Source organism: Pseudopodoces humilis, chromosome 2 (genome assembly GCF_049639895.1).
Source record: "Pseudopodoces humilis isolate 2021_Gansu_Grassland_sample_001 chromosome 2, ASM4963989v1, whole genome shotgun sequence".
Classification (NCBI taxonomy): Eukaryota; Metazoa; Chordata; class Aves; order Passeriformes; family Paridae; genus Pseudopodoces; species Pseudopodoces humilis.
The window spans coordinates 4308309-4335463 of NC_142201.1; the positions used below are offsets into that span (position 1 = coordinate 4308309).

The 27155-nt window shown below is 41.8% G+C and overlaps 1 protein-coding gene across 1 annotated transcript in view; it reads left to right on the plus strand.

Moving 5' to 3' along the window:
- The first annotated feature begins 17796 nt into the window (after positions 1–17796).
- Positions 17797–27155, plus strand: part of UMODL1 (uromodulin like 1) — a 52763-nt gene continuing 43404 nt past the window's right edge. The window contains exons 1-4 of the mRNA XM_088068294.1: positions 17797–17886; positions 21013–21108; positions 21221–21353; positions 26080–26322. Coding sequence (XP_087924420.1) covers positions 21061–21108; positions 21221–21353; positions 26080–26322 — 424 coding nt within the window. The 5' untranslated portion in view covers positions 17797–17886; positions 21013–21060. The remainder of the gene's footprint in view (positions 17887–21012; positions 21109–21220; positions 21354–26079; positions 26323–27155) is intronic.

Here is a 27155-nt window from a genome sequence, read left to right on the forward strand (position 1 = left end):
TAAATACCTGAATAGGGCTTTATGTGTCAAAATGCAAGTATTAAAATAGAAATTAAGAATTACAAGATTTCTCTTGTTTTTGTCAAAAGCTAATCTGGAGCGTTATCTTTTCATTAAGGACAGCTCTAGAGATTTGTATCTAATCCCATAGATGTTTTTAGTGTGCTTTTAGATATCCCACCTAGGTCACAAATACTCCGAAGCAGCTGTAGAATCCCTGGAATGTGTTTAGGGATGCGTTTAAACCCTTTTTTGCCAAGGTTTTGTTGCAAACAAGCTAAAACCCATGTAAGGGAAGGTGATGTACCTTACTGGGTCTGGCTCCTTTTTTTCATCTCTAGATCTTGGGTTTTTTGTGTCATTGCTGGCTCTTTTAGTAGCTTTGGAAACTTGGGAAGCTGCTTGTGAAAGGAGTGGGTTTTTTTTCACTCGGGGATTCGTGCCCTGATGCGAGTGTGGCTTTGTGAGCCAGCACAAAACCCCAGCAAGCTCTTTGGTGTTGTCTGGAAGAGTTCCCTGGTCTGGTTTGCTGTGCAGGTGTGCAGACAACTGCTCTGGCACAGGGGCTGCTGTGAATAATACTGGGAAAGCAGTTGCAACTGTTCTCATAAACTAGATTGTGCAGTGGTGACGGCTGTGCTGCCAGGGAAAGATTTGGGAAGCTAACATGAGCTTGGAAATCAAGGCCCTGATAACTTTTTTTTTCTTCTCCTTTTTTTTTCCCCCCTTCATATATACTTAGTTACTTCTCATCCCAGTAGAAACTGGTCTTGCATAATTTCTCATCTGTGCTTCTCCAAAAGGGCCTGTGGCACAGATGGAGGATCTCTGTCCCAGAATTACCCTGCTGAAAGGTGTTCTTACACATGTGTGTCTAGCTGTGCAGGTATTTATTACCAATATTTTTAATTTGTCAGGTTCCCTAGTGAAAGTGCAGCCAGTGGAACAGAGCCCATGCAGTGGCTTGTATAATTCTGTTGGTTTGAGTCCAGAAGAGGCTACAAAGTTGATAAGAGAACCGGGGCACCTCCCCTATGGAGGCAGGCTGGGAAAGTTGGGGTGTTCAGCCTGGAGAAGAGAAGGTTGAGTGGAGACCTCAAAACATCTTTCAGAATCTGAAGAGACCTGCAAAGAAGCTGGAGAGGAGCTCTTCATCAGGAACTGGAGTGACAGGACAAGGGGGAATGGGTACAAACTGGAAAAGGGGAAATTTAGGTGAAATATTAAGAAGAAATTCTTCAGTTTGAGGGTGCTGAGGCCCTGGCACAGGGTGCCTGGAGCAGCTGTGGCTGCCCCTGGATCTCTGGAAGTGCCCAAGGCCAGGTTGGACACTGGGGCTTGGAACACCCTGGGATAGTGGAAGATGTCCCTGCCATGGCAGGGGGGGGTAGGACGAGGTGATCTTCCAACGTTCTATGGTTCTATAGTTTTGTCGTTCTTACAAACAGATAATTTGAGAAAATTTTGAATGCAATCCTCCAAGATTCTGTGATTCAAAAAAGACATAATCTGACTGTATTTCTTGATCTAGTCTGATTGACTTGATGTTATTAAAGTTTATGAATGCCTTATATCCCTGTAAATCAGGTTTTTCTTGATTCTAATGAAATCTTGGGAAGGAATTAATTCTGTAGAATTATTGGGGGTTTAAGCTGTCTGTAAGTAGGTTAATTTTGTCAAATGTACTATTCCAAATTATTTGAATATATTCTGGTTCTTCAAGATTATCTTGTTTATGAACATATTTCCCAACATTTCTAATTTTAGATGCTTTGATGGAGGGCTTAGTTTGATATATTTTTCATCTGTATGTGTGGTTGCAGCTGTTATTACCAGGTGCATGTTTGTTAAGTATATGGTTTGTTCTCCATTTGGAGTATCCAATAACTACTCAGATTAACTTTGGATCATACTTGCCAACAAGCTTTATCACTGGAATTCTGTTAAAAATGGAGCCCCTGCAAAATGTAGAATGTAAAGAAACTTTAAAGAAAATAAAGGATGATTATACATGGGCATGGTGGACAAATTAACATGTAAAAGCTAAAACACTTGCATTTAAGTACATGCATTGAAAGTATGAGAATTACTGGTTTTTGTAGTGTAAATATTGCACTAAAGGGCAAAGCTGTGTACTCTGAATAGTAACATTTTCAATATAAAAATAGTTGGAATAAAGTCATATCCTGGAGCTAATCTGTCTATTTTTTTAGATCTGTAGTTTCAGCTCTTTTACATGTAGAGACCCTAAAATTTTCTTTAATGAAGATTTGGACCTTGTGTGATTAATTTAAATCTAATGATATCAGGTTCTTTTCCTGCAGAGAGCCTTAGAAGTAGCTCAGATACCCTGAGGCACTTCTCTATTAGCAGCTGGGGAAGAGTTTTGCAGAGAGGAGTTTGGTTTTGAGGGAGGAGAGAGGATAAGGACAGGAGAAGCTGCTTCATTTCAGTGGGCGAACCTTGACTAGATGGAGACATTTTTCATCTTGGTAAATTTTCTTCAGGTCTTCTGTCCACATAGAGAGATCTGTTCTGTACTCCGGTGGCTTTGGGAGTGTATCCTGCTGGAGCTCCCTTTCCCTCTCGGCTGTGGGGCTTTTCCAGCTCCAAGCTTCTCCTGAAACCACTGTAAAAGCAGAAATGCAAAACCCCAGGCACGGGGTTTTGTCTCTTGTTTCTCACCAGATCCTCTGGAACTGATTATTGCCAAGGACTTAGTGCAGAGGGAGATAATTAATCTCTGAGAAACTGCCTTCTGTCTCTCTGGCCCTGAAAAATCTTATCAGTGGAGCAGATGCTGTGGCTGTTACCCCATTCCTTCAGATACCAGCTTCTATCCCAGAACTTCTGGGATGTGGAGCACAGTTACTTGGGATCACAGAACACACTGGGAATGAACCCATTCCTTTGAATGCAGCAGATGTTCCTGGGAACTCCAGAGGTCTTGCTTTATTGATTCCAAATATTCTGCCAAAACTTAATGACTTGCCAAAATGCAAACACAGACTTTTCCACCAGTTTCTCACTGCTGACAGCACGGAAAAGGGTGCCTGCATTTTTTATTTATTTCTTTTCATGTGTTCAGATGAAACTTCCTGTAGCAAATACTAGTAGGTAAGTAAGGAATCTTACTTTGCCTAGTTAAAACCTATCACTTATCCTGTCATGAAAGTAGAGACACTTCCCAGTATTCAGAGGGAAAAACCAGACAGTGAGATACATGGTGTGAACATTAAAAAAATTGCAGAATTTCCATTAGTGGTGTGATACAAGGCACACAGACAAGACTCTTCCTGAAGATGTAAATTTCTTACCAGGAAAATAACTGTAATACAGAATAATATAAAATTGCCTTCATTGATGCTATTGCTTCTGAGTGCCAACTCATGAGCTTTTATAGCTGTCAGTTTGTCATTCTTCTGCAAGTAGCACAATCTAGTTAATATTTTCCACTTGGAGCCCACATGCGACAGCTCGGACAGGTTCAGATAAATGGTGCCAGACAGAGACAAGCTGGGTGGCAATATTAACCTAGAAAGCTGTTAGATAGCAAGAAACACATTTCTATTTTAAAAGGTGATTGTTCCACAGGTTGGACAATTATTCAGAAACAAATAAGCCACAGGTATTGGTGTGTGTTTTCTCTAAGTGGGCAGATAGTCATGGGTTACTACACTTAAAGCATAAAAAAGTCTTCATTTGCAGCTAGTAAGGGGTTGCAAATTCGTGGGTATTTCTAAAAAACACATTGATGAAAAGCTGCAGGAGCAACTGAAATAGAAAATCTGTCACAGCGCAGCAGATAGGGTGCAATTTTGTGTTAGCAGCTCTCCCAGCTCTGCATAACTTCAGCTGGAGTTTGGTGTCTGAGCCTTCTAAAATTAAAATCCTGAGTATTCTGATTACAGTGGAAGTGTGTAAGACTATTAAAAAGTGGCTTTGGTTTCCTAGTTACAAGTGTCTTCATCCCAGCTAATTGTGTATGTAAAGAAATTCAGGAAAAAACAAATGGAGAGATGCATGATATGGCAAGCATTTTCTGTAATTCCATCCAGACAATAAATTCAAGCAATGAAAAACAAGACCAAATAGTTTTCTGGTGCTTATTATTAAAAAAATAAAAAAAATAAAATATGTTTTGGTTCATACTTAACAAAGTTAATTTCCAGGAAGAACAAGCGGAATGATAGTGCGAAATTTTGCTGTAGTACAGTAATTCTGTTAATGTCCTGCTTTCCTGTAAATGTGGCTTTAGGGATTGAGTTTCTTGGCAGAAAGCAGCGTGGCTGTAGCCTCAGTTCTTGAGAAGGTTTGTGTAAGTGAATCAGAGAGAGCACCAAAGAGCTATTAGGGCAATGGTACGCTGGAAAAGTGAGCTTGATGCTTTCATTCCTCTGTCTCAGTCTGGCCTCAGATGACAATCTTCAGGGGTTAGAGATTCCACAGAGATGGACAGCAATTTCCAGAATTTCAGCGAGTCCATTTGTGTTTGTGCATTGCTGAGATGCTGGAAAAGTGTGGTGTATGTTGAGTAGATTATATTTCTTTTCAGCAATTGTATCCAAGTGTTAGAGGTGATTTGTGGTAAGTTCTTGTCAAGTAAAAAGTGCAAAAGTTGGGAAGTAAGGGAATTGGCTTGCTGAAAAAATACATTTTCATTTCTTTGTTCCATCAGATAGTGCCAGGGTGCTGTTGTGTCACTAACTTAATTTCTGATGTTAACATGCTGGTTCTTAGATGACAAAATATGTATTTCAAGGAAAATTTGCAATTTATAACAGTTTCAGGCTTATTCTTGTGCCTTTCTGTGCACTATACAGACATGCCCATGGTGTGAGATGAGGAAATAATATTTGCTTTCATGTCATGAACAGGGGCTCTGCCCTGCGACAGCTGAGGGTCAGCTTTGCATTTCTATGGCCTGGGCTCTCTGACTGATGTCATCTCCACATGGATTTATTCTTTACTGAGGGGAAAGCTCAAGTGGCATAGCAAAAATAGCCAAGATACAGAATTATTGATGTCTTTATGTTCAGGCTACTGATTGAATTTATTGTCGATTCTGGACTGTAAAATTACATTGCATGCATGATGAATTCAGCCCCCAAAACAGAATGGGGGTTTATTTAGTAAGGGTTGCTTTACAGTTCTGAGGACAGAAGCAGTGCACTGGAAGAGGCCTTTTCGCCTGACCTGCTTTTCTGTCAGTTTAACACTCTTTCCCCCAGTTCCCTGTGGCAGTTCATTAAACAGGAGCCAGTGAGATATGTGCAGGAGAGAAGCTGATTGCCTCTCCAGAACCAGCATCCTGCTGGGGACCAAACTGGCTGTAACGTGTTACATTCCAGGCATTTGGGAGCTGCATGTGCTTACACAGCCCTGTGTGTACATATAATTTTGAAGGCTGAATGTGAAGAGACAAAATTTGTCTGTGCCATTACACAGTTGGCTTCCCCTCTCTGTTATACAAATGACATCTCTCTGTTTTTCCCTTAGTTATGTTCACAGAGGTCATAGTTCTGGGTCACATGTGACCATCACAACAAGAATATGTCCTGGAGAGCCACAGCAAAGTGTTGCTGTTTGAAAACAGCCCTGATGGTAAAATCCCACACATGAGCTGCGCTGTTTCGTTTGTCACACCCTTGATGACTTCTTACAGCATCTTCCTTGGTGTTGTCATGGACCTTTTTGAGGGGAAAAAACCCCACAAACTTTAAAAAGAAAAAGAAAATGTTTTAATGGGCAGAACTATCCAGATCTACCAAGAACTAATCAGAGTAATTGAACAAAGGATAAGGATATGCAGACAAATCTGGCTTTAAGCTTTTTTATTCTCGTATTTTGTGATGTTTGTGTGTCTGAAACATTATGGTCTGTACTGCACATTTCACTAGCTGTGAGAGCTGATGACTCAGGACTAGGAAAGTCTTATGTTGACATTGGGCCTTGGGTTGAAATTGCCTTCAAGATTATGCAGGTGTATTTTGGTGCTGGGCAAAAAAATTATGGCACTTATCTGACCAATTAATGGCTAATTAAAACATAGAAAATACTGAGTCTCAAAGTGGCACAGAAGGACTCAGCTGTGGCATTTTAGCCTATGTGGCTGCTCTTTCTCCTCTTGAGGTCTCCTCCTATTTCCAGAGTAGCACCAAATGTTAGTAAAGTTGTCTTTAAAAGTTCCCTGTTGGAGAGGACATGGCAAAAATACAAATTTCCCTTTTCATGTGGACGATGAAGTGGGAAAATGCAGAGGGTGTCATGCTGCAAGGATGGCACAGAGGGGAATTGCAGCTGGAACCTGACACTCACAGAGAGATTAGCATTTTCCAGGCTAATCTAGGGTAGTTGAGGAATCTGACCCCTGCAGTCTTGTCCATGGACTCTCCAGTTACTGAAGGGCATATTTTTTCCCAGGAATCTGCAGAAATGTGTGATGTACAACAGAAATTCTCTCCTCTCCCCTCCGACAGGCTGCTCAGCTGCCTGGATATGGATATATAGGGTTTCCCCCCCTTAAGCAGGAGATTTTTTTCATTTAAATTAGGACTGTAAAAGTTCTGTGAATATGTAAAGTGTCTTCATTGGAAACTTTTTCCCCATTGCTTCCCAACTGCTGCAGACCTGAGAACTGCTCTGGTCTAAATAATAAAATTATTATTTATTAGGACTACACTGGAAGAGAGGAAGTGAGAGCGGGACCTGGTAATTCTTGGAGTATTTGATGTCCAATTTTAAAACAGATGATAGATTTCTGATTTATTTTATATCTTTAATTGGCAGTGCCACTCTTGGAGATGGGCTGGCATGTGTGGTACGTTGGGTGTTGCCTGGTTTTTGTGTCTAAGACCTGCAGAAGGCCAGACCTGTCCTTGTTAGCTTGTGAGAGATAAATTCTCCACTGTACTTGCATAGAGCTGCAGTAACCAACACTGTCTTACAGTTTCTGTTGGCCAAATATTTCTGAGAGATTATGTCTGGAATTATTTTGCTGTAAAAGCTAAAATGACACACTTTGTTCCCTCGTATGTTTCATCATTCCCTCTATTTTAGGTCAGATGATTCATCTCTGCATTACTGGTTCTGCATTTCCATTGCCTTAATTGGGTCTTTCAGAGTCATTACAGTCTGTATAGAATTGTCAATGCTATTTCTAACAACATACAGATTTCTTCCTTCCCTTCATTCCTCCCTTCCATGGCAGGGCATGTTGGAATTAGATGACCTTTAAAGTCCCTTGCAATCCAAACCATTCTGTGGTTCTTCTTTTCCTCCCTCTCTCTTCCCTGCTTTCCCTGGTGTCCCCTCCTCACCTTCCTCAGTCCCAGGTGTTTTCTTTCCTCCTGTCTTTGCTGCAGCCCAGCCTTTCAGGGGGGTGAGCTGGGTTTCACTCACTCTTCTGCTGAAAGGTGACTGGTTTTCTTTAGCCACAATGACTGGTTTTCTTTAGCCACAAGCAGCTCTTCATGCAGTTTTAAGGTACAGCCAGGTATGCACCAAAATCCTTGCTGTTAAAGGCTGTCAGGAGATGCCTGGACCAGCACATTTACTGAGGATTTCAGACACTACATCAGCAGATATTCTCAGCTTCAGCAGCACTTCCCAGCACACTGGGAGGGGTGACATGGTTGCTTTTCTTCCCACTTTTTCCCACCCAGGTGCCTGCAGACACCAAGAACAGCCCAAGTGTCTGCCAGCACAGGACAGCACTTGCTCCTGTGTACAGTGATTAAGAGCTGGGTTTAACCTGATTGCACCTCTGCATGTCAGTAGGGTGCAGCTGCTGGGTGTGGAGAGACCACGGCAAGTGCTGGAGTTAACCACACTTTATCAGATTATCACTGGCCACCTAAACTGAAAAATCTGGCTGGAAGCATGCTTTTAGCCAATGGTGAACAAAATAAAGTTCTAAGAAGAGCGTTTAATATTTAAAAGTGCCATCCATGAGGCCTAATTGTTCTTAGATTTGTGCTCAAATGTGCTGTGTGCATTCACAGTTGAAAGCAAGCGTTTGAAAAGGAAGAAATTTGTAATTGCTACTCACAGAGAGATTTTCTGTTTGGGATTTTAAAATCCTGAAGTTAAATTAATTACAATCATGTAATACACCTCTGCATGTAAATAATCCTCATTAATGCTGCAGTAAATTTATAGCTTCTGGTAGAGCTGTGCCTTTTCTGCTTCCTTGAAAGACTTGAACCTTTGAAAGTCATCTCCTCTCCAGTTAAAACTTAGGAAAGAATGAGCATTTGCTCTGAAAATATTTTAAGCAAAAAAAAAGGTAATTAATGTTAAAGCTTCCAGGACTGGGAGCTACAAATTCAAGACAGAAGGAAAAGGAGGGTTATTTCAAAAGTGAGGATTATTAAGCACTGGAAAAAATTGCTGAGGGATGTGGTGGCTCCTGTGGAGGTTGTGCCACAGCTGCTGCGTGTGCCCAGGTGCTCCCCAGGTGTGGTGCTGTGTCCAGAGCCTGTGGGAAAATTTCGGCAGGGAATTTTCCCCCACAGATCCCCCTGAAGCTCCAAATGGGGCAGCCCTTCAGGTAAGGCTCAGGTAACATTTCTGGGTGATGCTGAGTGGGCACAGCCAAATCCTTTAATTCCTGCTAAGCTGCCTACTGATTGTTGTCACTCAGTAGCTTCAGAGTGTGGGGAACTGAAGAGATTGGAGTTTCTTAAACTGCTGGCATTTCTGGACATCTGTTTAGCTTCAAGGTTGGGCTCACTGGAATAAAACCTGGGCGAAACTTTGAGTTTTGTCACTAACGGATGACCTAAAAATAATCATTTCAGGGCATTCCCTCAAGATAGAGCAATAATTTTCTGTTGCCTGGCAATGTCTCTGGCACCAGATACAGAGCTGGGAGTTTATTTTATGATGCTGTGCAGAAAAATTTGTTTACAGTTTTCCACTGTGATTCCCCCAAGAGGAAGAACCCATGGCTCATGCAGAGAGAGCAAACATTAATGACACCTTCTATTCATCTTGGCAAATTTATGACCAAGTTTCCATTCCTCCTTCTGTATTGCCAGAAATATTTACGCAGAGACTCGTGTTGTCTCAATTCATCCCACTTATTTTCAGTGGGAATTAGATTGAAACTACTCTGAACAGCTTATTATAGCACAATTTAAATTTTAGTTGATTTTTATGTGCTCCTTTATTAATAATTCTGTCTTCACATGGCAAGAAAAAATCCTTTCCCATTTTTTTTTCATGGAGGAATAAGACATTTTCTAATGTATTTCTAGATGATATTTTATTAACCATACAGTATGTTTGGTATGGTTGAAAGGGAATATTATTCACCCATCATATCCTATGCTTGATAGAAGAATCTGAAGACCCAAATTTCATAATATCCTTCAGGCAAGTAAGCTGCTGTATCCCCCACAAACAACATTATTTACTATCACTTGTAGGACTGAGATGTTTTTGTGGCTGAATTAAGCCCCAGCAAGAAAAAAGACAAATGGAATGTTTGGGGGTTTTTTTGTTTTTTGTTTTTTTTTTTGGTGGGGGTTTTTTTGTGGTGTTTTTCATTTTGTTTTTTCTTTTTTTTATCCTGGAGTATACTGCTACAAGGGGGACAGGAACCTCCATGGTTTCTTGGGCTGGGATAATTTTTTCCTATGACCTGCTTAGACCCAGCCTCCATTTTTGGGGAATACATTAACACTGGAAAGAAGCTTGTATGAGCTGACTCCACAAAGAAGGTCATGAAATCAATCATCCAGAGCTGTTCTGATGACAATCACCTATTACACATTTAGAAAGCAAATGCCTGCTAAAATCAACAGTTTAAAATACTCTGAATTTCTTGTCTCCATTGATATTTTAATATTTGGTCAATCCCTGTGATAACTGCAACCCCCAAATCTCCTTTTATGGTTAATTCCATCGGAATCATCTCCAAGGGAGAAAATCAAAATCAAAATTAGGCTTTGCTGGTGATGAGCTCAACAGCGAGATTTTGTTCTTGTTTTCCTTTTGTTTACATGGTAACTGTCTCTTTTCCCATCCCATACAGATGAATGTCATGTAGCACAGCAGAGATGTGCTGCCCTTTGCTTGCCAGCAGAAGTTTCTAATAATTGAATCACTTGAACGCTGAAATTTACAGGCAAGACTTTTCAAAGGAAAAAAATATTAATATGCAACCAGTTGAACTTTGTGGCACGTCAAGACCACCCTGTCACTCCTACATCTTCAAAATAATTAATTCTTTTCTTCTTGTGGGAAAGGTGATAAAGTTATCTAAGTCATCAAAATTCACTGTTCAAGTCACAGATTTTTTTTGCAGCACCTTGATGGTTTTAAGCGTAACATCAGCAGCAGCTTCTTTTCATGGTGCAGGGAAAAATAATTCAGACATCAAACTGATCCTAACTCAGTCTGTTAAATACTTTTTGAAGAGGACAGATTTTTGAACTGCTCCTTCAGCAGGAGAAAACAGAATAAGTTTCATTTGTTTTCATAGTAGCTAATTGCATAATGTGATTTAGCTTGAATGCAGAGGGCTGGAAAGAATAAACAACTTAATAAGGTGCTGTGGGACTTGCCTTTCTGATGCACATGTAAAGACTTGTTAAGGATAGAGGCTTAAAGTAAACTGATAGATAAAAGCTCCTACAGAGTGTTTACAGCATCCAGTACCCAAGGTGCAGGGAGTGTTTTCCTCCTCATGGATTGCACACAGTTACCACCCACTGTTCCTATTTTATTTTTTTTTCACCTTTATCATGTTTGCTTTCAGTAAAAAAATGTGATGCTTAAAGAATGTAATAATCATGGTTGAAAAGTGGGGTTTGCAAGATCAAGTTTCAACAGGTTGATACAGTTCCATCATCTTAAATTTAAATATTAACACTTGAATCAAACACAGTTCCTCTTGCAAGGGCCGTATCTCTGCATGGATGCATTTATCCAATTATATATGCTTTTTTTTGATACCTATATATGTTTGTTTAAATAAACAAAGCACATATGTTTGTGTGTATAGATATAGACATGCATGTATATAAAATAAATGTGTATAATGGCAGAGACATGTAAAGGAACAAACTTAAGCAAAAACATTAATCTGCATTTAATATTCACACTGATAGAAATGTAAAAAAGGGGAAGACAGAAAAGGGCCTAAAATGAAATGAGATGAAAAAGACCTTTCTGTTTAGATAATCATTAGTGCTGCTCATAGGAATGAGGAAGAGATTTTCTAAGTGGACACTGAGTTATGTGCATAACCCTTGCCCTTTTGGAAGAACAGTCCTCTCAAGTTTATTTGTAGACAAGTCTAGATAGAAAACCAGCTCATTTTGTTAGGGATAAGGTAGTTGCATAATGTAGGCTGATTCATTCTGATTCTTCAAAATGTGGATGTTTGCTTTTTAAAAAATGAAGCTGGGCTTCCCATTTTTGTTGTTGGTGCAGCAGAAGGAAGGGGAATACAAGTATCAGTGGAATTTGACTTTGCCTACTCTTGATCATGTCTGCCTTGGAGTGTGTTTCAGCAGCATCTGACAAGCAAAAATGTTCTGACTAATCCTTCTTTTCTCTGCCTCAAGGAGCAGAGAATTACACAGATTTTTTCAGGTGTACATCATCCTTTGTCGAGCATTAAACTCCAGGTAATTTGCTGGGTTTTTGGCTGCTTCCTGACACTTGCTTCAGCACTTCAGAGTGCAAAACTGCCTCAGCCATGCCATTTTTGACACGGAAATGCTGCTTTGGTTGTGGATCATACGAGAAATCCTTTCTTACTGGGCCATTGTTGTCCATAAAATATCCTTGTTACCACGAGGATACACTTTTGTGTCCTTCCAGAGCGTGAGGTTTCCACCTTGCTGGTGAGGAAACACCTTCACCACATCCTGAGGAAGCATCAAATACTGGCACTGACATCAGGGTGATTTTCTCAGACTGATGATTAAGGTTTTACCCATCTGCTGCTGTTTATAAGCCCTCAGGGCTCATCCTGTGAACTTTTCCAGTGCCTGAAGTTGTCTTAAGTATTTTTGTCCCTTTTGCTTCTGGAAGGACAAGGCCTATCAAAACCAGATCTTTTGCAAGCAGGGAATGATGTTGCCCGCCAGTGTTTTTCCTTTTGGTTAGAAACAGGGGCATTTAGGCAAAGTGTTCATTTATTCTCATCATCAACCAAGCTTTTGCATTCTTATTTAAGAAATAAATTGCAGCAAAGGCATGGAAATTTCATAGATTGTCCTAAAGCCTTCTGTGACTTTGCCAGTGGGTCCCAGTCCAGCCACCCCATCAGATCTCTGAGGAGAACAGTGAACCAAACAAAAATGTGGTAGATGAAAAATTATTTCATTTGCCTCCCACTTTTCAAGGCATGCACATCTCTTATCTCTCATTAAGCTGATTTCACTGACCCAGGTAATTAAATCAGCAGTGTTGCCTTTTGGAGGAGGCTGACACACCCTTGGCTCCCACCTTTCCATAAGAATTTGAGGCTTTAGATCAGTTTGTGAGCTCTGTCTGTCACACTGGACAATACTGAGTAGTTTTTAGAATATGATAGAAACTAATTGCAAAGGTGGAGAGCGATGAAATATGTGTGCTGATATTTATACTTGGCATTTTAGTAATAAATGAATGTAAATCACAGCACCAGTCATGCTCTCATCATCCTTCAGTGGCAACATTAGCATTATTGTATCCATAAACCAAAATTCCTGTCATTTTCAGCAGCAAATAACAAAGAAAATCCTCCCTGCCCCAGAGCTCTTGCAGTCCAAATATCACAAAGGATAGGGCTGTGTGTCTCCTTAACCAAAGACAGATGTTTGATTTCAAGGAGGGAATTAAAATCTATTTTCATTAGGGATTTTTTCTCATGCACAAGGTCAGCATGGGAGAAAGCATGCAGGAAGTTCCCCTACTGACATTTGTGCTAATTAAGGGTGTAGAACAGATTCAGTAAATACTGAACACTGCTTTCTCAAGCCAATAAACATACTGAAAATCATCTCCTTTTGAGCTTTAAATATCAGCTCTCAATATTGGACAAAATAAGTTTTGTTGAGGACATTTCTTTTTCTTTCTTTTAATTAAATTGAGTGAGATAATTTTTGTCGGGGTTTTTGTAGAAAGAAAAATCACAACAATTATTTTCCTCCTGTTTTACAGTGGATGACCACATTTTTCTTTTCACCTGAGAATGCCAAAACCTGGTGTGAAGTCTCCTGGCGCTCCAAACATGGAACTTCCTTGCCAGGCATCTCTCCTTTTTCCTGATTAGCTTTGCAAAAAAAGGTGATCAGTGGTTTCTTTGATGGGTTACCAAACCAGTGATGCAATATATAACCTTTATTCCAAATAATTTACATTTCTGCCTCTCCTTTCAGCACGCTGGTGTCATAAAGAAACTGCCAAAGTTTGTGTCAGCACTTGATGCTGTTAGGAGGTAGGAATGGTTTTATTTTCCTGAGCACCTGGAAAATCCAAGAGTCTAACTGAGGCAGGGGCTGCACTTTGGAGAGGGTGTGGAAAGAAAGTTTCTTGGCATCAGAAGTGGAAATATCAGTGCTGAGAAACTCCTGGGAGACAGAGGCTCTTCCCTGTCACTGTCACAAAATGATTCACACAGATGCAGCTCGAAGTGAGATGAAAGAAGAAGGTTTATTTTTTCTTTCAGTATTTATAGGTTTTTGACAATGACCAGGGATTGGATAGTCAGGTCACCACCTTCCCAACCACACTGGCTGTGAGAGACATCCATCAAAAGGCAAATCCTTAATGGAATGTATAAACACCTATGTTTATAGTTACTTTCCTGGGAAAATGGCTAGAAATTATGAAAACAATATGGAAAGGCCTGATTCTCAGGGCAGCACTTCCCCAGAGTGGGAGACCTGTGTCTTGGACTTGCACTCTTGCTTTGCTCATCTCCCAGGTGCTGATGGAACAAACCCTGCTGGGGAGCCCTGTGCGAGCCGGAGCTCTGCCCTCCCCTGCTCCAGCAGCAGCTTCAGCTCAGCAGATGCTGCAGAGTGACTTGGTGGGTGAAACCATGGCAAATGCCCACGTGTGAAAATGCAGAGTCAGAGCAGCAGCAGGAGCCTCCTGCTGCCAAGCCATTCCGAGGGAGGATTAGCCCAGCGCTGCCTTCTGGGCAAGGCTGGATTTTTGTTCTTGGCTTGTTCCTGACAGACACCTGGTGCAGGGGCTCTCACAAGGAGTTTGCAGTCTTTATCTGGGGGAAGGGTATGAGCAAGTCCATGGAAAACCCAGAGATGCTTTGATTTTAATTGCATGGGTGATTTAGTATCAATCTTAAAAAGGAAAAATTATTTCAAAGCAACAGTTACGCTTGACAGCCAGCCAGGATTTTCTTTCTAAAAAAGAGAAGGAAAAGGAAAAGCTTTTCCTCACTGTGTACAGTGAGATCTGTGAAACCACCAGTGAATCTTCTGTTTGTTCAGAATCCCCTGAGAGACACAGACTTGGGTTCAGAACTTGTCTGGCCATTACATTTTGGTAGAAATATTAAAACATGTATTCTTATCCTTGCAGCTCAAGTTTCTCTGTACCTCAAACTTTCATTTCATACTGGTTTTAATAATTTGTTGTTTCAGACATCTGGTGCTTTTCTGCCCACTTTAAAAGCTCCCACTTCCTTTGTACTGAGTAATCCAAGATTTGTTCTGTGTTAGTCACAATTACAGGTATGAACAGGGAGGAAAAAAGAAACAATACACCTCCCCCAAACAACTTACTTTGTTCCTTCTTCTAAACAAATCTATTTAAATGTAAGTATCTTCTAACCAGGTTAAAATGTGCTGGTTTTTTTTCAAAGCTGACTGAATTCCTTACCCAGTATTCACACAGTAGGAGCAGGATGTTATCCCATACCTTGTCTGTAGCTTAGGATCCCTAAATCCAGTGTTTCTGCTTTGAAGGGCTTCTGCTCCTTCATGTTCACATGAAAATGAACATGAAACTCTGCTTTTAGTTAAGCTGGCTCAGGAGCACACACAATGTGCCTTTAGGTCCTTCAAAATGAGAAGATTCCTATAAACATTGAAATTTAATGCATCAACAGAAGCTCTGACACAAATTGTGAAACAAGTTCTGGGGTTTGGACTATGGATTAATCTCTGAAACAACTTAGAAAAATCTCTCATCAGAAACGTGTGCTTGGGTCTGTGACTATGTGTCTGTGACTCTTAGCTGGCAGCGAGGGTTAAATCTTATGTTCACCAACAACAAAAAGCAAATTGTGTGTTTTGGTTGGTTTGTTCTGTGCTTCAAATCTGCTGTAAGGGGCAGGTTTTGCATCTGTGTGCAGGAGACGGATTCACAAGTGGAATTTCCAGTGGTGTGCACAGTGCTCTGTCCTTCCCATCTGTATCTCAGCTGTATGTCAGATAGGATTTGGAGGGATAAAAAAGGTGATGTCATCCTTTATCCAAGAGGAGCAGCAGGTGCCTTCAGTCAAAAATGGGCTCCAGGCAGCAGCAAGGGCACAAGCCAGGGAAGCAGGGCCCCATCTTTGGGCTGGTCACTGGTGTTTGGTGTTGGTGAGCCCCGTGGCATCGGGGGAGCGAGGAGGTGTGTCACTGTTGGACACACAAAATGATTTACACAGACACAGTTTGAAGTGTGATGAAAGAAGAATGTTTAGTTTGGTTTTTTTAGTGTTTGTAGATTTTTGATAATGACCAGGGATTTGATAGTTAGGTTATCACTTTTTCAACTATACTGGTCGTGAGAGATGTCTATTAAAAGGTATATCTTTAATGGAATGTATAAACATCTATGTTTATAATTACTTTCCTGGGAAAATGGCTAGAAATTATGAAAACAATATAAAAAAACTTAATTCTCAAAGTGACAGAGGTGGGATTGGTGTCAGTGCCCATTCCCAGAGCTCTGCTGCAGGGATCTGATGGCTCAGCCAGCGAGGCAGAGCGAGGAGGGGCTCAGTCCCACCAGCAGCTGCTGGCACAGGTCCTCACCTGAATGGGACCTACAGGTGGATTGGCCCTTGTAACCCTGGGGGGATGCTGAGCAGGAGACCCTCTGACTTCTCCCAGTAAACTTCCATAGCAAAGGAAAACTCCCCCTCCCAGGCTGCTTTCCCTCAAAAACGCCTGGGCTTGGAGCTAAAGACAAGAAGCAGGCTATGTAATGTCTCAGATGGGATTTACTCCCCTGCAGCACTGCTAAGTCATGGATGAGGTGTGATCAAATCTCATCTGGTGTCCAGCTCATGGTGGGGATGGGACCCTGCCCTGGAAGCTCTGGAGGGAACAAGAGCTTCCCTGTGCTGGGATTGCACAAGCTCCTCTGTCAGAGGTTCAGCGTGACCTCTGCCTGACTCATGTTTTTTCCTCCTGTTACCAATAAGAACTTTTTCCTCATGAGTCACTTTGAAACAGTTTGTGTGTGTTCAGGGAAAAAAAAAAAAACAAACCCAAACCAACAAAACCCAAAGGTTTTCCTGAGGAAGGTTTGTTGGTGAGACAGAACGAATCACTGGGTACTGTCAGGGACTGTTCTGCCTGCACAGTTCACTTAATGAGCTCCTAGGGCTGCCAGGGAATTTTTTTTTTACTGTCATTTGTGTATGTCCCTTCATTTTAATGCTTTGAAACGCAACAGTGAAAAACCCAAGTGCTACTCTTCCACTCTTTGAATGCCTGAAGCTCAGGGAAAAAATGACCCCTTCAAAAACTGGCCAGTTTAGCTGTGTCCATCCTAACACAGACCTAAAATATGCTGGCAAAACTGTACTTGTTCTCTTCCACTTTCTTTTCAGGTAACACAAACGAAAACATATGTATAGTATTGCAGCTGTGACTCTTAAAAGGTCTGAAATACTGGGATTTCTGCCCCCTCCCATCCCCATGGCTTCCTTGCAGGGGCAAATTTGACCTGTATGACTTCACACAGCCCAAGAGCTTGGTGGCAGTGGCAGGGAATTCAAGTCCCTGGAATCACAGACAAGCATTTTGACTCTGAGAGCTGAGTAGTTCCTGAGAAATTCTTTTCTCTGTAGGGAGTAGACATTAAGGTACTCATTGTATGTGTTCATTTTCAGAAGTAGGGATAAGTTTGTATCCTGATGGCAGGAATTATTTGTTTTTTTTGTATTTGGCTGCAAAAAGGTTATTTCTGGCTAAGTCAGCGTGTTCATCTCTTCAAAGACCCATTGGCCCTGCTGATTGATTTAAGCCAGTTTTGACAGATCAGCTGCAGGCTCAAAGAAACAATTAAGTTTCTGTGGTTTTTGTGAAGATTAGGAATGTAGAAGAGGGAAGAAACCTTAGCACTGCCCCACTAAGGGAAAGACTGGCTTGAGCACAACCCTTGCTAAACATCTGAAATGCCACAGCAGGACCAGTTTTAAGACTGCCCTGATGGTGAGACAAAATTCACTGGGCAGCAGAAAATGCAGTCATGGTGAAGAAATCAAGTGGAAATCAGGTCTCATCTGAACTTCTTGTCACCTTCACTGGCAGCATGGTTTTCCCTTTGCCTTTCTGTCCTGGATTTGTTCATTTCCACTGTGAGATCTTCAGGACTGGTGAATGGACTCCATCCATCCATCCCCACACTCTGCTGTGGCCATAGCCTGGAATTTCTCAGACTGACAGGCTGTAATCAGGCTGAAACTGTGTGGGCCTGGTGAGGTCTCTGAGCATTTACAGCTGATTTTGAAAGGTTTTTGAGTGGCCAGAAAGTTGAAGGAGGTGGTTCTGCCCCTCTTCTCTGCCCTCCTGAGACCCACCTGGAATGCTGCATCCAGCTGGAGCTGCACCCCATAAGAAGGATGGGAACCTTGCAGGGTGTAGCCAGAGGAGGCCACGAAGGTGGTCAGAAGGCTGGAACACCTCTGCTGTGAAGAAGGTCTGAGAGAGCTGGGGTTGCTCATCCTGGAGGAAAGAAGGCTTTGGGGAGAACTTTGGGCACTTTTCAGTGACAAAAGGGGGTGTATAAGAAGGAAAGAGATATAATTTTCTAAGGGCCAAATAGCGAGGGGAAAAGGGGCAATGTTGGGTGATATTTTTAAACTGAAGGAGAGCAGGTTTAAATTAGATATATAGAAGAAATTCTTTACTGTGAGGGTGGTGAGGTGCTGGCACAGGTTGCCCAGAGAAGTTGTGGATGCCCCTGGATCCCTGGCAGTGTTCAAGGCCAGGATGGATGAGACTTGGAGCAGCCTGGGATAGTGGAAGGTGTCCCTGCCCAAGACAGGATGAAACTGCAGCCCAAGCCATTCTGTGATTCCATGATTCTAGATTAAATGGCTTAATAGTTCTCAAGCTTTAGATCCTATTCATCTACAGGAAGATGTGCTGGCTTCTGAAGCACAGAGCAGTTTTTGTTATATTCCCAATGATATATTCCTCAAATATAATTCCCAGTGAGCCCAAAGTCCTGTTCCCCTTGTGCATATCAGCCTGTCTTGAAATGTCATGACCATTTTCTGCATCTGATATAATGATTGCTTTATAGACAAAATAATACAAAAAAATGTTCCAGCAATGACCTTTCTGCGTCAAACCCCTTGCCTAGAGAAGATCAGGATCTTCTAAGTGACTAATTAAATCAGAAGTGAATCTGTCAAGAGCAATAAATGCCGAAAAAGTATGATGAGAAAGCCTGCTGTCAGCCACAATATTTCAATTACTGATAGTACAGCCTAGGAGAGTCAAATCCCATCTCTAAAAATCTGCTTCTCGATCCCGTAACACTATCCACAAATGGATTTTGATGTGGCTTTTAGCCCTTCCTTGTATAAATGGCAAACTTTAGATCAGTTTTGATGGTAGAAATGTAACTGCAGAAAGTTTAAACATCAGAGCTGGGAGAACTGATCAGCTCCAGATGACTGTGCCAGGAGAACTGGGATGAGCTCCTTCCAGGCTGGAGTCCAGCTCACTTCCAGCTCCACAGCCAGGGCTTTTATTCTGAACATCTCCTTTTCCCTTCCTCACCACCAAAAAGAGAGTGGGAAAATCTTCTGCTGGAGTCCTAATACTGAATCACAGAATCATTTAGGCTGGAAAAGACCTCCATGATCATCAAGTCCAACTTTTGACCGATCCCCACCTCATCACCCAGCCCAGAGCCCTGAGTGCCACGTCCAGCCCTTCCCTGGGCACCTCCAGGGATGGGCACTCCCTGGGCAGCCCCTGACAATGCTGACAACTCTTTCAGTGGAGAAATTCTTCCTGATGTCCAACCTGAACCTCCCCTGGCACAGCCTGAGGCCATTTCTCCTTGTTCTGTCACTTGTTCCCTGGGAAACAGAGAACACTTAAAAGGGATAAGGGAGAAAAGCCAAAAAAATTATCTGTGAAATACAATGATGGTAACTAAAACTGGTGCAATGTGCTGTCAATCCATGCATGTACAGATGTTCAGGTATCCAAAATATTGATCAATCTGTAGTTTCCCTGCAGGAAACTGTGTTGGCTTGTGCTGAGCCAGTGTAACTCATCACAGTATTATGAAGAGCATGGGCTGCTGCAGGGGATGCAGGACAAAATCTTAAACTTGCTGCAATTAATACAGGACAAGAATGTGGCTGGAAGACATGAAAAGGGCTGGACAGGACACAGGATGCATCCTTAATTGCCTGAGTGGTCTTTTCCAGTGTCTGCATTGCTATAAAGTAAATTGCTGTGAGCCTAACTGATGGTAACTGAAGAAATAATGCTGATATAAATCAGAACCTCAAAGAATTTGTAAATTGTGAGGTAAATCCTGAAATACACATTATTTCTGTATCTATTTCTTGTTTGGATTAACCATTTAACCACTGACTTTTCTCAAATTTTTATTTCAAAAGGGGGTTCTGCACATTCTGTATTTAGGAACCATTTAATTTACTACTGCAATGGAATTCCAACTCAGATGGAATCCAATTCACATGTCAGTCTGGAATTACCTGTATTTGAAATTGGACAAGACATATACTTCTTTATAGGAGGGACCCAGAAATTTCTAAGGGCTAAAGATCTGTTTTTTGTCAGTGCAAGACAAAAAAATTCAACCAAGACTTTTTTTCCTGAAAATTTAGATAGTTAAAAAAATATATATATACAGATCATGAAGAGAAATATTTATATTTGAATATTGAATTTCATTGACTTGAGTCTTCTTTCTTATGATTATTTATTTATTAGTGGGGTTTTAAAGTCAGATAGCATCCTCTGCCCGGCTACAGCCATGGGCTTCTTGTTGCCTTCCTGACAGGAGATGTAAGTGGTGCATCTGTGGATAGATACAGCCTGGAAGGACATCCTGGTGCTAAGGTGAACAATCTCCTTGGAGCAGAAACGTTTCCACATCAATTATTTTTTTCTTTTTTAAATTTTTTTTTAAAGCATTCTACAATACCGATTTTTTTTTCTTCTTCTTCCTGGGCAAGCTTTAATTTTCCTTTGTTCTTCCTCCTTTTAATTTTCTTTACCCCTTGATGAGCTTGATATTTGATTTTCTGAGCCAGAACAGCTCACAAGTGCCTCAGTGCTACACAAGGTCCCATCTCTGCTACCTGAACATAGACAAATGAGAGGGTCTGTGGTTCCAGATCCCTTCCATCCACATGAAATTGTCTGCAACACTGTGATATGTATTTAAGTGCTTCTCTGAACATATTGCCTCAGCTCCAAGAGCTGTACCTGTGATTTTCCATCCTTTAGCGTCAGCTCCTCATAAAATATCATCCCGTGTTCACTCCTTGTCTTTGCCTGAGCCAAGTGACATTGCACTCAAGTTATTGTCATGTGTTGTAAAGCTGGAGGCTCATCTATCTTGGGAATGTGCCTTGATTAGTAAGACAATGGGAAAGAAAAAAAAGATTTTTGTTTTTTCAGCTCTGCTTAACAAGGTTCTTGATTTTCTGGCATTGCTCTGGCTTAGGGAATGTTGGAATTGCAGTGAAATGAGCACAGGGACAGCAACTGGACAAACAGCTTAAACTCAGGAATAAACATTCACACAGGTATTTGCTTTTACTCTTAGTCTGCTTTCAAGGTTCAGGATTAAAGACCTTCAAAGCAGTACCACCTGATGTGTGGACAGGAACTGAATTCAAGATGTTTATACCTGATATTTGAGGTGAGTCTGGCTCCCAGAAGTTGAGTGCTTAAGGTGTGAGAGGGAATAAGCACTCTGAAGGATAAACAGGGACTAAACCAGCAGTTTTAAAATGGCTTTTTCTCAAAGTCAGGCCAGAGGAGCCAAGTTGAACAGGCAGAAGAGGCAAGATCCCCTGGAGAGAGCACAAAGGAGAGAGGAGCAGCAAAATTCCCAGCGGAGCATCTTTGTTTCTGTTGCCAGCAGTTATCACCTCCCTGCAAAAGGTAAAAAAACCCAGAGCACCTTTTCCCCTAATCCAAAAGCCAAAGTGTAAGGACAGCCAAGCTCTGCCACCTTGGAAACAAAGAGATAAGAAAGGTTTATCCAGGATGGGCCCTAGGATGGCCAGGATCACTCTCATTTCTGTGCTCATCCTCTGGGCAGCCTCACAGCAGGGAAGAGGAGATGACACTACAGGTGAGTGATGCAAACCTGGCCAGAGGACAGCTTAGTTTGGATGCTGGATAGATAATTCTTTGAAATAAACCAGCCAAGGCAGCCACTCTCTGGAGAACTGGCAATGTCCCAGTGACCATTTAAGAATCCTCTGTCGATAATTGAACAGAGAAAATCTAACCAAGCAAAAACGCAACCTTTGTCCCCAGCCTTTCATCCCCAGGCAAAATCCTTGTCATTTCCTTTGTGCCAGAAATAAACGAGGAATGTTTCTGCTTTGTCTTCAGTATTGTGCAAATTTTTATGAAAATTGTCTTTAAAATAAGCTTTAGCAGGAAATGATGTAGTAATGTGCCTGGCAAATTCCCAGGGATGCATAAGATGAAGCTGTAGAAGACAAGCTTAAAATTTCATCTGTGGTATGGACTGTAATTTTGAAAAACCCTAACCCAACTGTAACTGCTAAATGAACCTTTAATTTACTCTTCATTTCTGGTTTGATTCATTTAGATGAGAAAATATCATGATTTTTGACTGCTCTTCATTGCTTTTTTTTACTTAAGTGGTTTTGTGAGTCTCAGTTAAATATAAACCATGTTTCTTAGAACCTTGCAGACTTTTCTGTTATTCTGTCAAAGCCACAGCTTAAAAGAGGTTTGCAGAGATTAGGGTCAATAGAACTCCCATCCTAGTGCCACTTAAAATAAATGGTGTTGACTTTAAAATTTGGAATTTGTAGGAAAATCGAGTCTATGATTCATTTTTTTAATGTTTTGGAGTGTTTGCATTTCAAAAATGAGCTTGAATCTGCCCTCCATCCTGTTCCAACCGTTTGTTTTTGAGGTTTTGGCACTTGCCTTTCAGTCTTACTGCTCTCCAGTGAGAAAAGATTTTGCAGATCCCAGCTCACAGTGGCTCCTGTGGCACCTGAGTAGTGAAGTTTCCAGAACTGCAGCTTTGTCTGTGGCATAAATGCTATGAAGTATTTTTTTATTGCTGTTTTTTTTGGTCATGCTCTCAGTTCTGATCTAGGCTTAACGCTGAGTTCCAAGGAGTTTTTTCCTGTGCAGCCTTTGCTCCCAGGATTTCCTTTCAGTGTTTGTTTCTGTTAATAAAGGGTTTGCATTAATTGTTAATGCTCTTTTTTAAATAAAAAAAAAAAAAAAAAAAAAGATATTTTCCCTGATGCTGCTGAAAGCTGGTGGTTTCTGAGACAAAATCCTAAAATCCAGAAATGATAGGTGTAACATACCCATTCTAATGGCAGGTGACTGCCTTCTGCTGTGCCATTGACTTCAGCTGTGGGTCGCTGAAAACAGCAGCCAGTGCATTTTAATTCATTTGATTGTGCCATAATCCCATAGATGGGAGTAATAAGAACAGAAAGCAAATTTGCTAAAGAGCCTAAATTGATCCAAGCCACATTGCTCAGCAGCAAAACTGCTGTCAGCAAAATAATTGAGCTCTGTGAGTGTCAAAGGTTGTTTAGAACAGTATGGAAGTGATGGATGGGGAAAAGGTTGGTGGTGCTGCAACTGTCCCTGATGCCTTCAGTCCAACTTCTTGCACTGAGGGCATCATTTTTTACCACCACAGCCTTTTCTCAGAGCTCTTTAGGCTTTGGCAGCCTCATTCTATACTTTGTGTGTATATATATTTATATATATGTACCTAGTATCAATGTTTAAGTATGAAATATGACTTCATATCTGCTCTGACAGCTGTAGCTTCCAATTATAAACTGTGTCTAATTCTACACCATCTTATTCTCAGTTTCATACCTGTATTTATGTTGCACATTGCTGTAGAGACTGAGCCAGCTGACTCTGGAATTTTTAGCTTTCCAGTGCTACGTCCTGGCTGCAGCCTCAGCTCTGCACGGACAACACGAATCCTCAGTGCTCTCCTTACTCAGTTTTTCCCTTCCAGTCCCTGCCTTGCTCTTGCCAGGCTTTCTGTGAGCTCTGGAGAAAAAGAGAGATCATGAGGATGAGGAACAAGGCTGAGCTCTTGCTTCTTACCTGCCCTACTCCCCTCTAATGTGATTTTATACTGTAACAGTCAGATTCCTTAATACAGGAGTTTCTCTTTTTCATAGAACAGTATTTTCCTGCTCCTGTCTCCTTCCATGGTCACAATAGATGTTTGTGCACTTTCTCCAGGGAAAGGCTATAACCAGAATTATTTAGGTATTAATTCTGTTCCACTCTGGTTATTTAGCCATTCAAGTTACAAACTAATTTAAAAAAAAAACCAAAACAAAAAAACCAAACCAAAACAAAAAAACCAAAACAAAAGCTGAAGTAAGATTTTATTATTTTTCCCCCCACACCTACATGCCTGGAAGCATTTGTGGAGAAAGGTATTCTTGGAGCAGTCTTAACACGTGGCAAGGGAATGCTTTCCAAAATGCAATAACAGCTGTTTCTTGTCAGGCACTTGTGCCTCGTGTGAGGTGTTAATGGTTCAAATACACTGAATAAAAAGCAGCCCTTGATCTCTGATTCCTGCTCCAGAACACAGGTTTGTTTTCCTTTTCCATTCTCCTAGAGAGTTATCCTAAAGTTAGCCAGAGGGAGAGGTCACCTTGCTTTCTCTGGCTCACTCCTTCCATGTCCTGGTCAGAGCTCCATCCCAGCCTTTGGGATCCTCTCCTGCCTCAGGCAGGGTCTGGGCTTGAGCCAGGCTTTGAGCCAGGCTTTGAGCTAGGCTGGGTGTCTTCCTGTCCCTCTTGACCACCTCCTTCCACTCCCTGCTTAGGGACCAAGAGCAGCCCTGGTGCCAGCCGGGGATGTGGAGAGCTCTCACATCTTTTCTTTTTCCAATGGACCTCTGAGCTGCTGTCCCTTCAGGGAGGGGGCACAGAGGTGCCCTGCTGGAGGCTGGCCAGGAGGAAGAAGGAGGGAGTGGGGTTTCCTGGCAGTATTTTCCTGCTGACCTGCTCCAAGCAGCAGCACAGATTCCCTGGATTCTGCTGGAGCTCTCTGGCTCTCACATGGACTCTCTGGAGCTCAACCCAGCATCAGCTCAGCCTTCTGCTGCAGGAGTGAGGCAGAGCAGGGCTGCACTTCCAGAGACCACATCTAGACACCAAGTCTGTTCCTTGTTTTCTTCTGGACTGTCCCTGCACTACAAATGGATCCTCCACTCCAAAGCTCTTTTCCTAGTCCTGCTCAAATTGCACAAATGTCTTTTGTTAGCTGGAAATCTAAATGTGATAAAAGCACAGGATTCCTGAAAGCCTGACAATTCTTATTCTTTTTTTTTTTTTTTCTTCATGAATTGTTTTAAACATGTTTCATGTTTTGAGGCAGGAGATAAGTTGTACAAATAGGATAAGCTGGAAATGTTTTAACTGTATGCCTGTTGTGTATATTGTGTTGGCTTCAGTCTGCCTGTTGGCTGACCCTGGTGCCCTCAGAGTTCTCAGAAAAGAAAAAAAAAAATCCTTCTATATTTGAATCTCTGCAGCTAATTCATATTTCTCCTTATTAAATTTTCTTCTGCTTTGGCTAGAGGATGATAGAGGCATTTCAATTCCATCCGATCTGTTGCCCAAATGGGACACAGGGTGACTCAGCCCCTCTGGCTTCTATAACATCTCATCAGGAGCCAGCCTGATGTCTGTGACAAGACTGTGGGTTGCCTACTGCTAATTCTTAAACTCCAGCTGCCTTTGTTGCTGTTATTGGGGTTTCTTTGTGTTGTTTGACGTTGGGGTTTTTTCCCTGCTGAAGTGTTTCAGTTTTAAGTAAAGTCATGAATTCACTCCTCATCAGAAATGGTTTCAGAACCCTGGAAGCTGAGTCCCATCCCCAGACCTGTGTGAAATGATGCAGTTAATGACCTTATCACTGACTTTGTTTATACTCAAAGCCAGTGAACCACTGCAGGTTTCCAGTGGTGTGATCAACAAGGTCTGCTACAAATGCAGAGAGGCAGCACAGGATCTCCAGGAATACCTTTTGTGTCAGCTACCTGGAAGTGCTTCCCAGTGATGTATGAGTACCCAGTTTTAGCCTAGGGTGATGTCTGAAGGATGTCTTATTCCAGACATCTACTGTGACTCATCTGCCCATGAGCTCCTCACCCTTTGTTCCCTTTATAGTCAGTGGAGAGTGATGAAGGCTTTGGCAGCAGGAGGCTGGAGTGGGCTTTTAAACTACTGGGATGACTCTGCCCTGGAAGTGCCTATTGTGTTCTACTCTTAATTTATATTAACATATGTAAATTTCCTTATTATTAGCTTGAGTTAAATTGCCCTTTTTCTGCCTCACACCTGAAGGCACCAAGAACTCTTAGAATTTTCTGCCAGTCTTCATCCTTTCATGACCAAAGTGATGCCTGTGACAAGCAGTCACTACCAATTCTTTCTTGTGTCTGTTTTTTGAAGAAATGTTCTTCCCAACATCAGCATTCCTGGGAATCATTCATCTGTGTTGGTTCTGTCACTGCTTTCTTATCACTCTGTGTTTCACTGGATACTGCAGGGAGCTTCTGCTCTGGGGTGACAAGTTAATGCTGATCCCTTTCTTTCCTGCTTGTGTTTCCTAGAAAAAGGCCTCTCTTTGCTGGGGTACCACCTGTGCAACTACACCCTGACCAAAAGTGTGCTAAAAATGGTTGCCTACCAAAAGTCCTATGAGAAGAACACACCCTGTGGAGGGTGGATCCCATGGATGGTGTGTCCCCAGACACACCACAGAACGCAGTTTCACAGCGTTGAAATCCCTGAAACCATCACTCTCACAGATTGCTGCGAAGGATATGAACAAGTTGGACTCTACTGCTCTCTAGGTAAGTTTTAGTCAGATTAAGAGATGAAATAAATGCTTCTTATGGAAGAAGATTCACTTCAGCTGAGATGTGTAAAGGCTTAATTCAGTTCTGGGCCATGGGCTCCTATTAACTGAAATAAATGACTTTAAAATAATATACAGTTAACTTTGTCCAACCCGGCAAGGAGTAGACACAGCACATTAAAGCTCCTGATTCTTGCTTTCTGCCACCTCTAGTCACAAGTTTACTAAACTTCCAGGGGAGCCTGAGGAAGGCAGCTGCTTGTTAGCCCTCCAAGGGCTCATTACCTGTCTGAGTTCAGGCCAATATCCCTGGCCAAGAGCAGTAATTCACTGTCTGGTGCAGTGTCTGCTCTGAGCCTGCCTGCATCTACACCAGGAGCTTTCTCCTCAAAAGTAATTCAGGATGCACTTGGGATAGCATCTCCTTTGATGTGGAGCAGGGTCTGTTTCCAGAATGCAAACCCATTTTTGGTTCAAATTTAAGACAACCTGTGGCTTCAGGGCAACTTGATGCCAGATGCTTTCCAACCAAAACTACGCTAGGACCCATTTTCTTAGGACTTCCTTGGTTACCTATGACTATGTGGGAGGTCTGAGAACTGGTGAACTTTTTGGTGGATCTGATCTAACATCTGAGTGTTAATAAGACTCTGCTCAAGAAGACTTTATCAGCTTTGTCTCAAGATGGAAGCTTTTTCCCCTTCCCACATCAGGGTTTGCAGCTGTCAATCAGAAATTCCCATTTTTATTAGAGCTTGAGACATGGATGGATGGGATTCCTTGGGGAAAAAGAACTTTCTTTTTCCAGTGGATAAATTTAGATGCTTT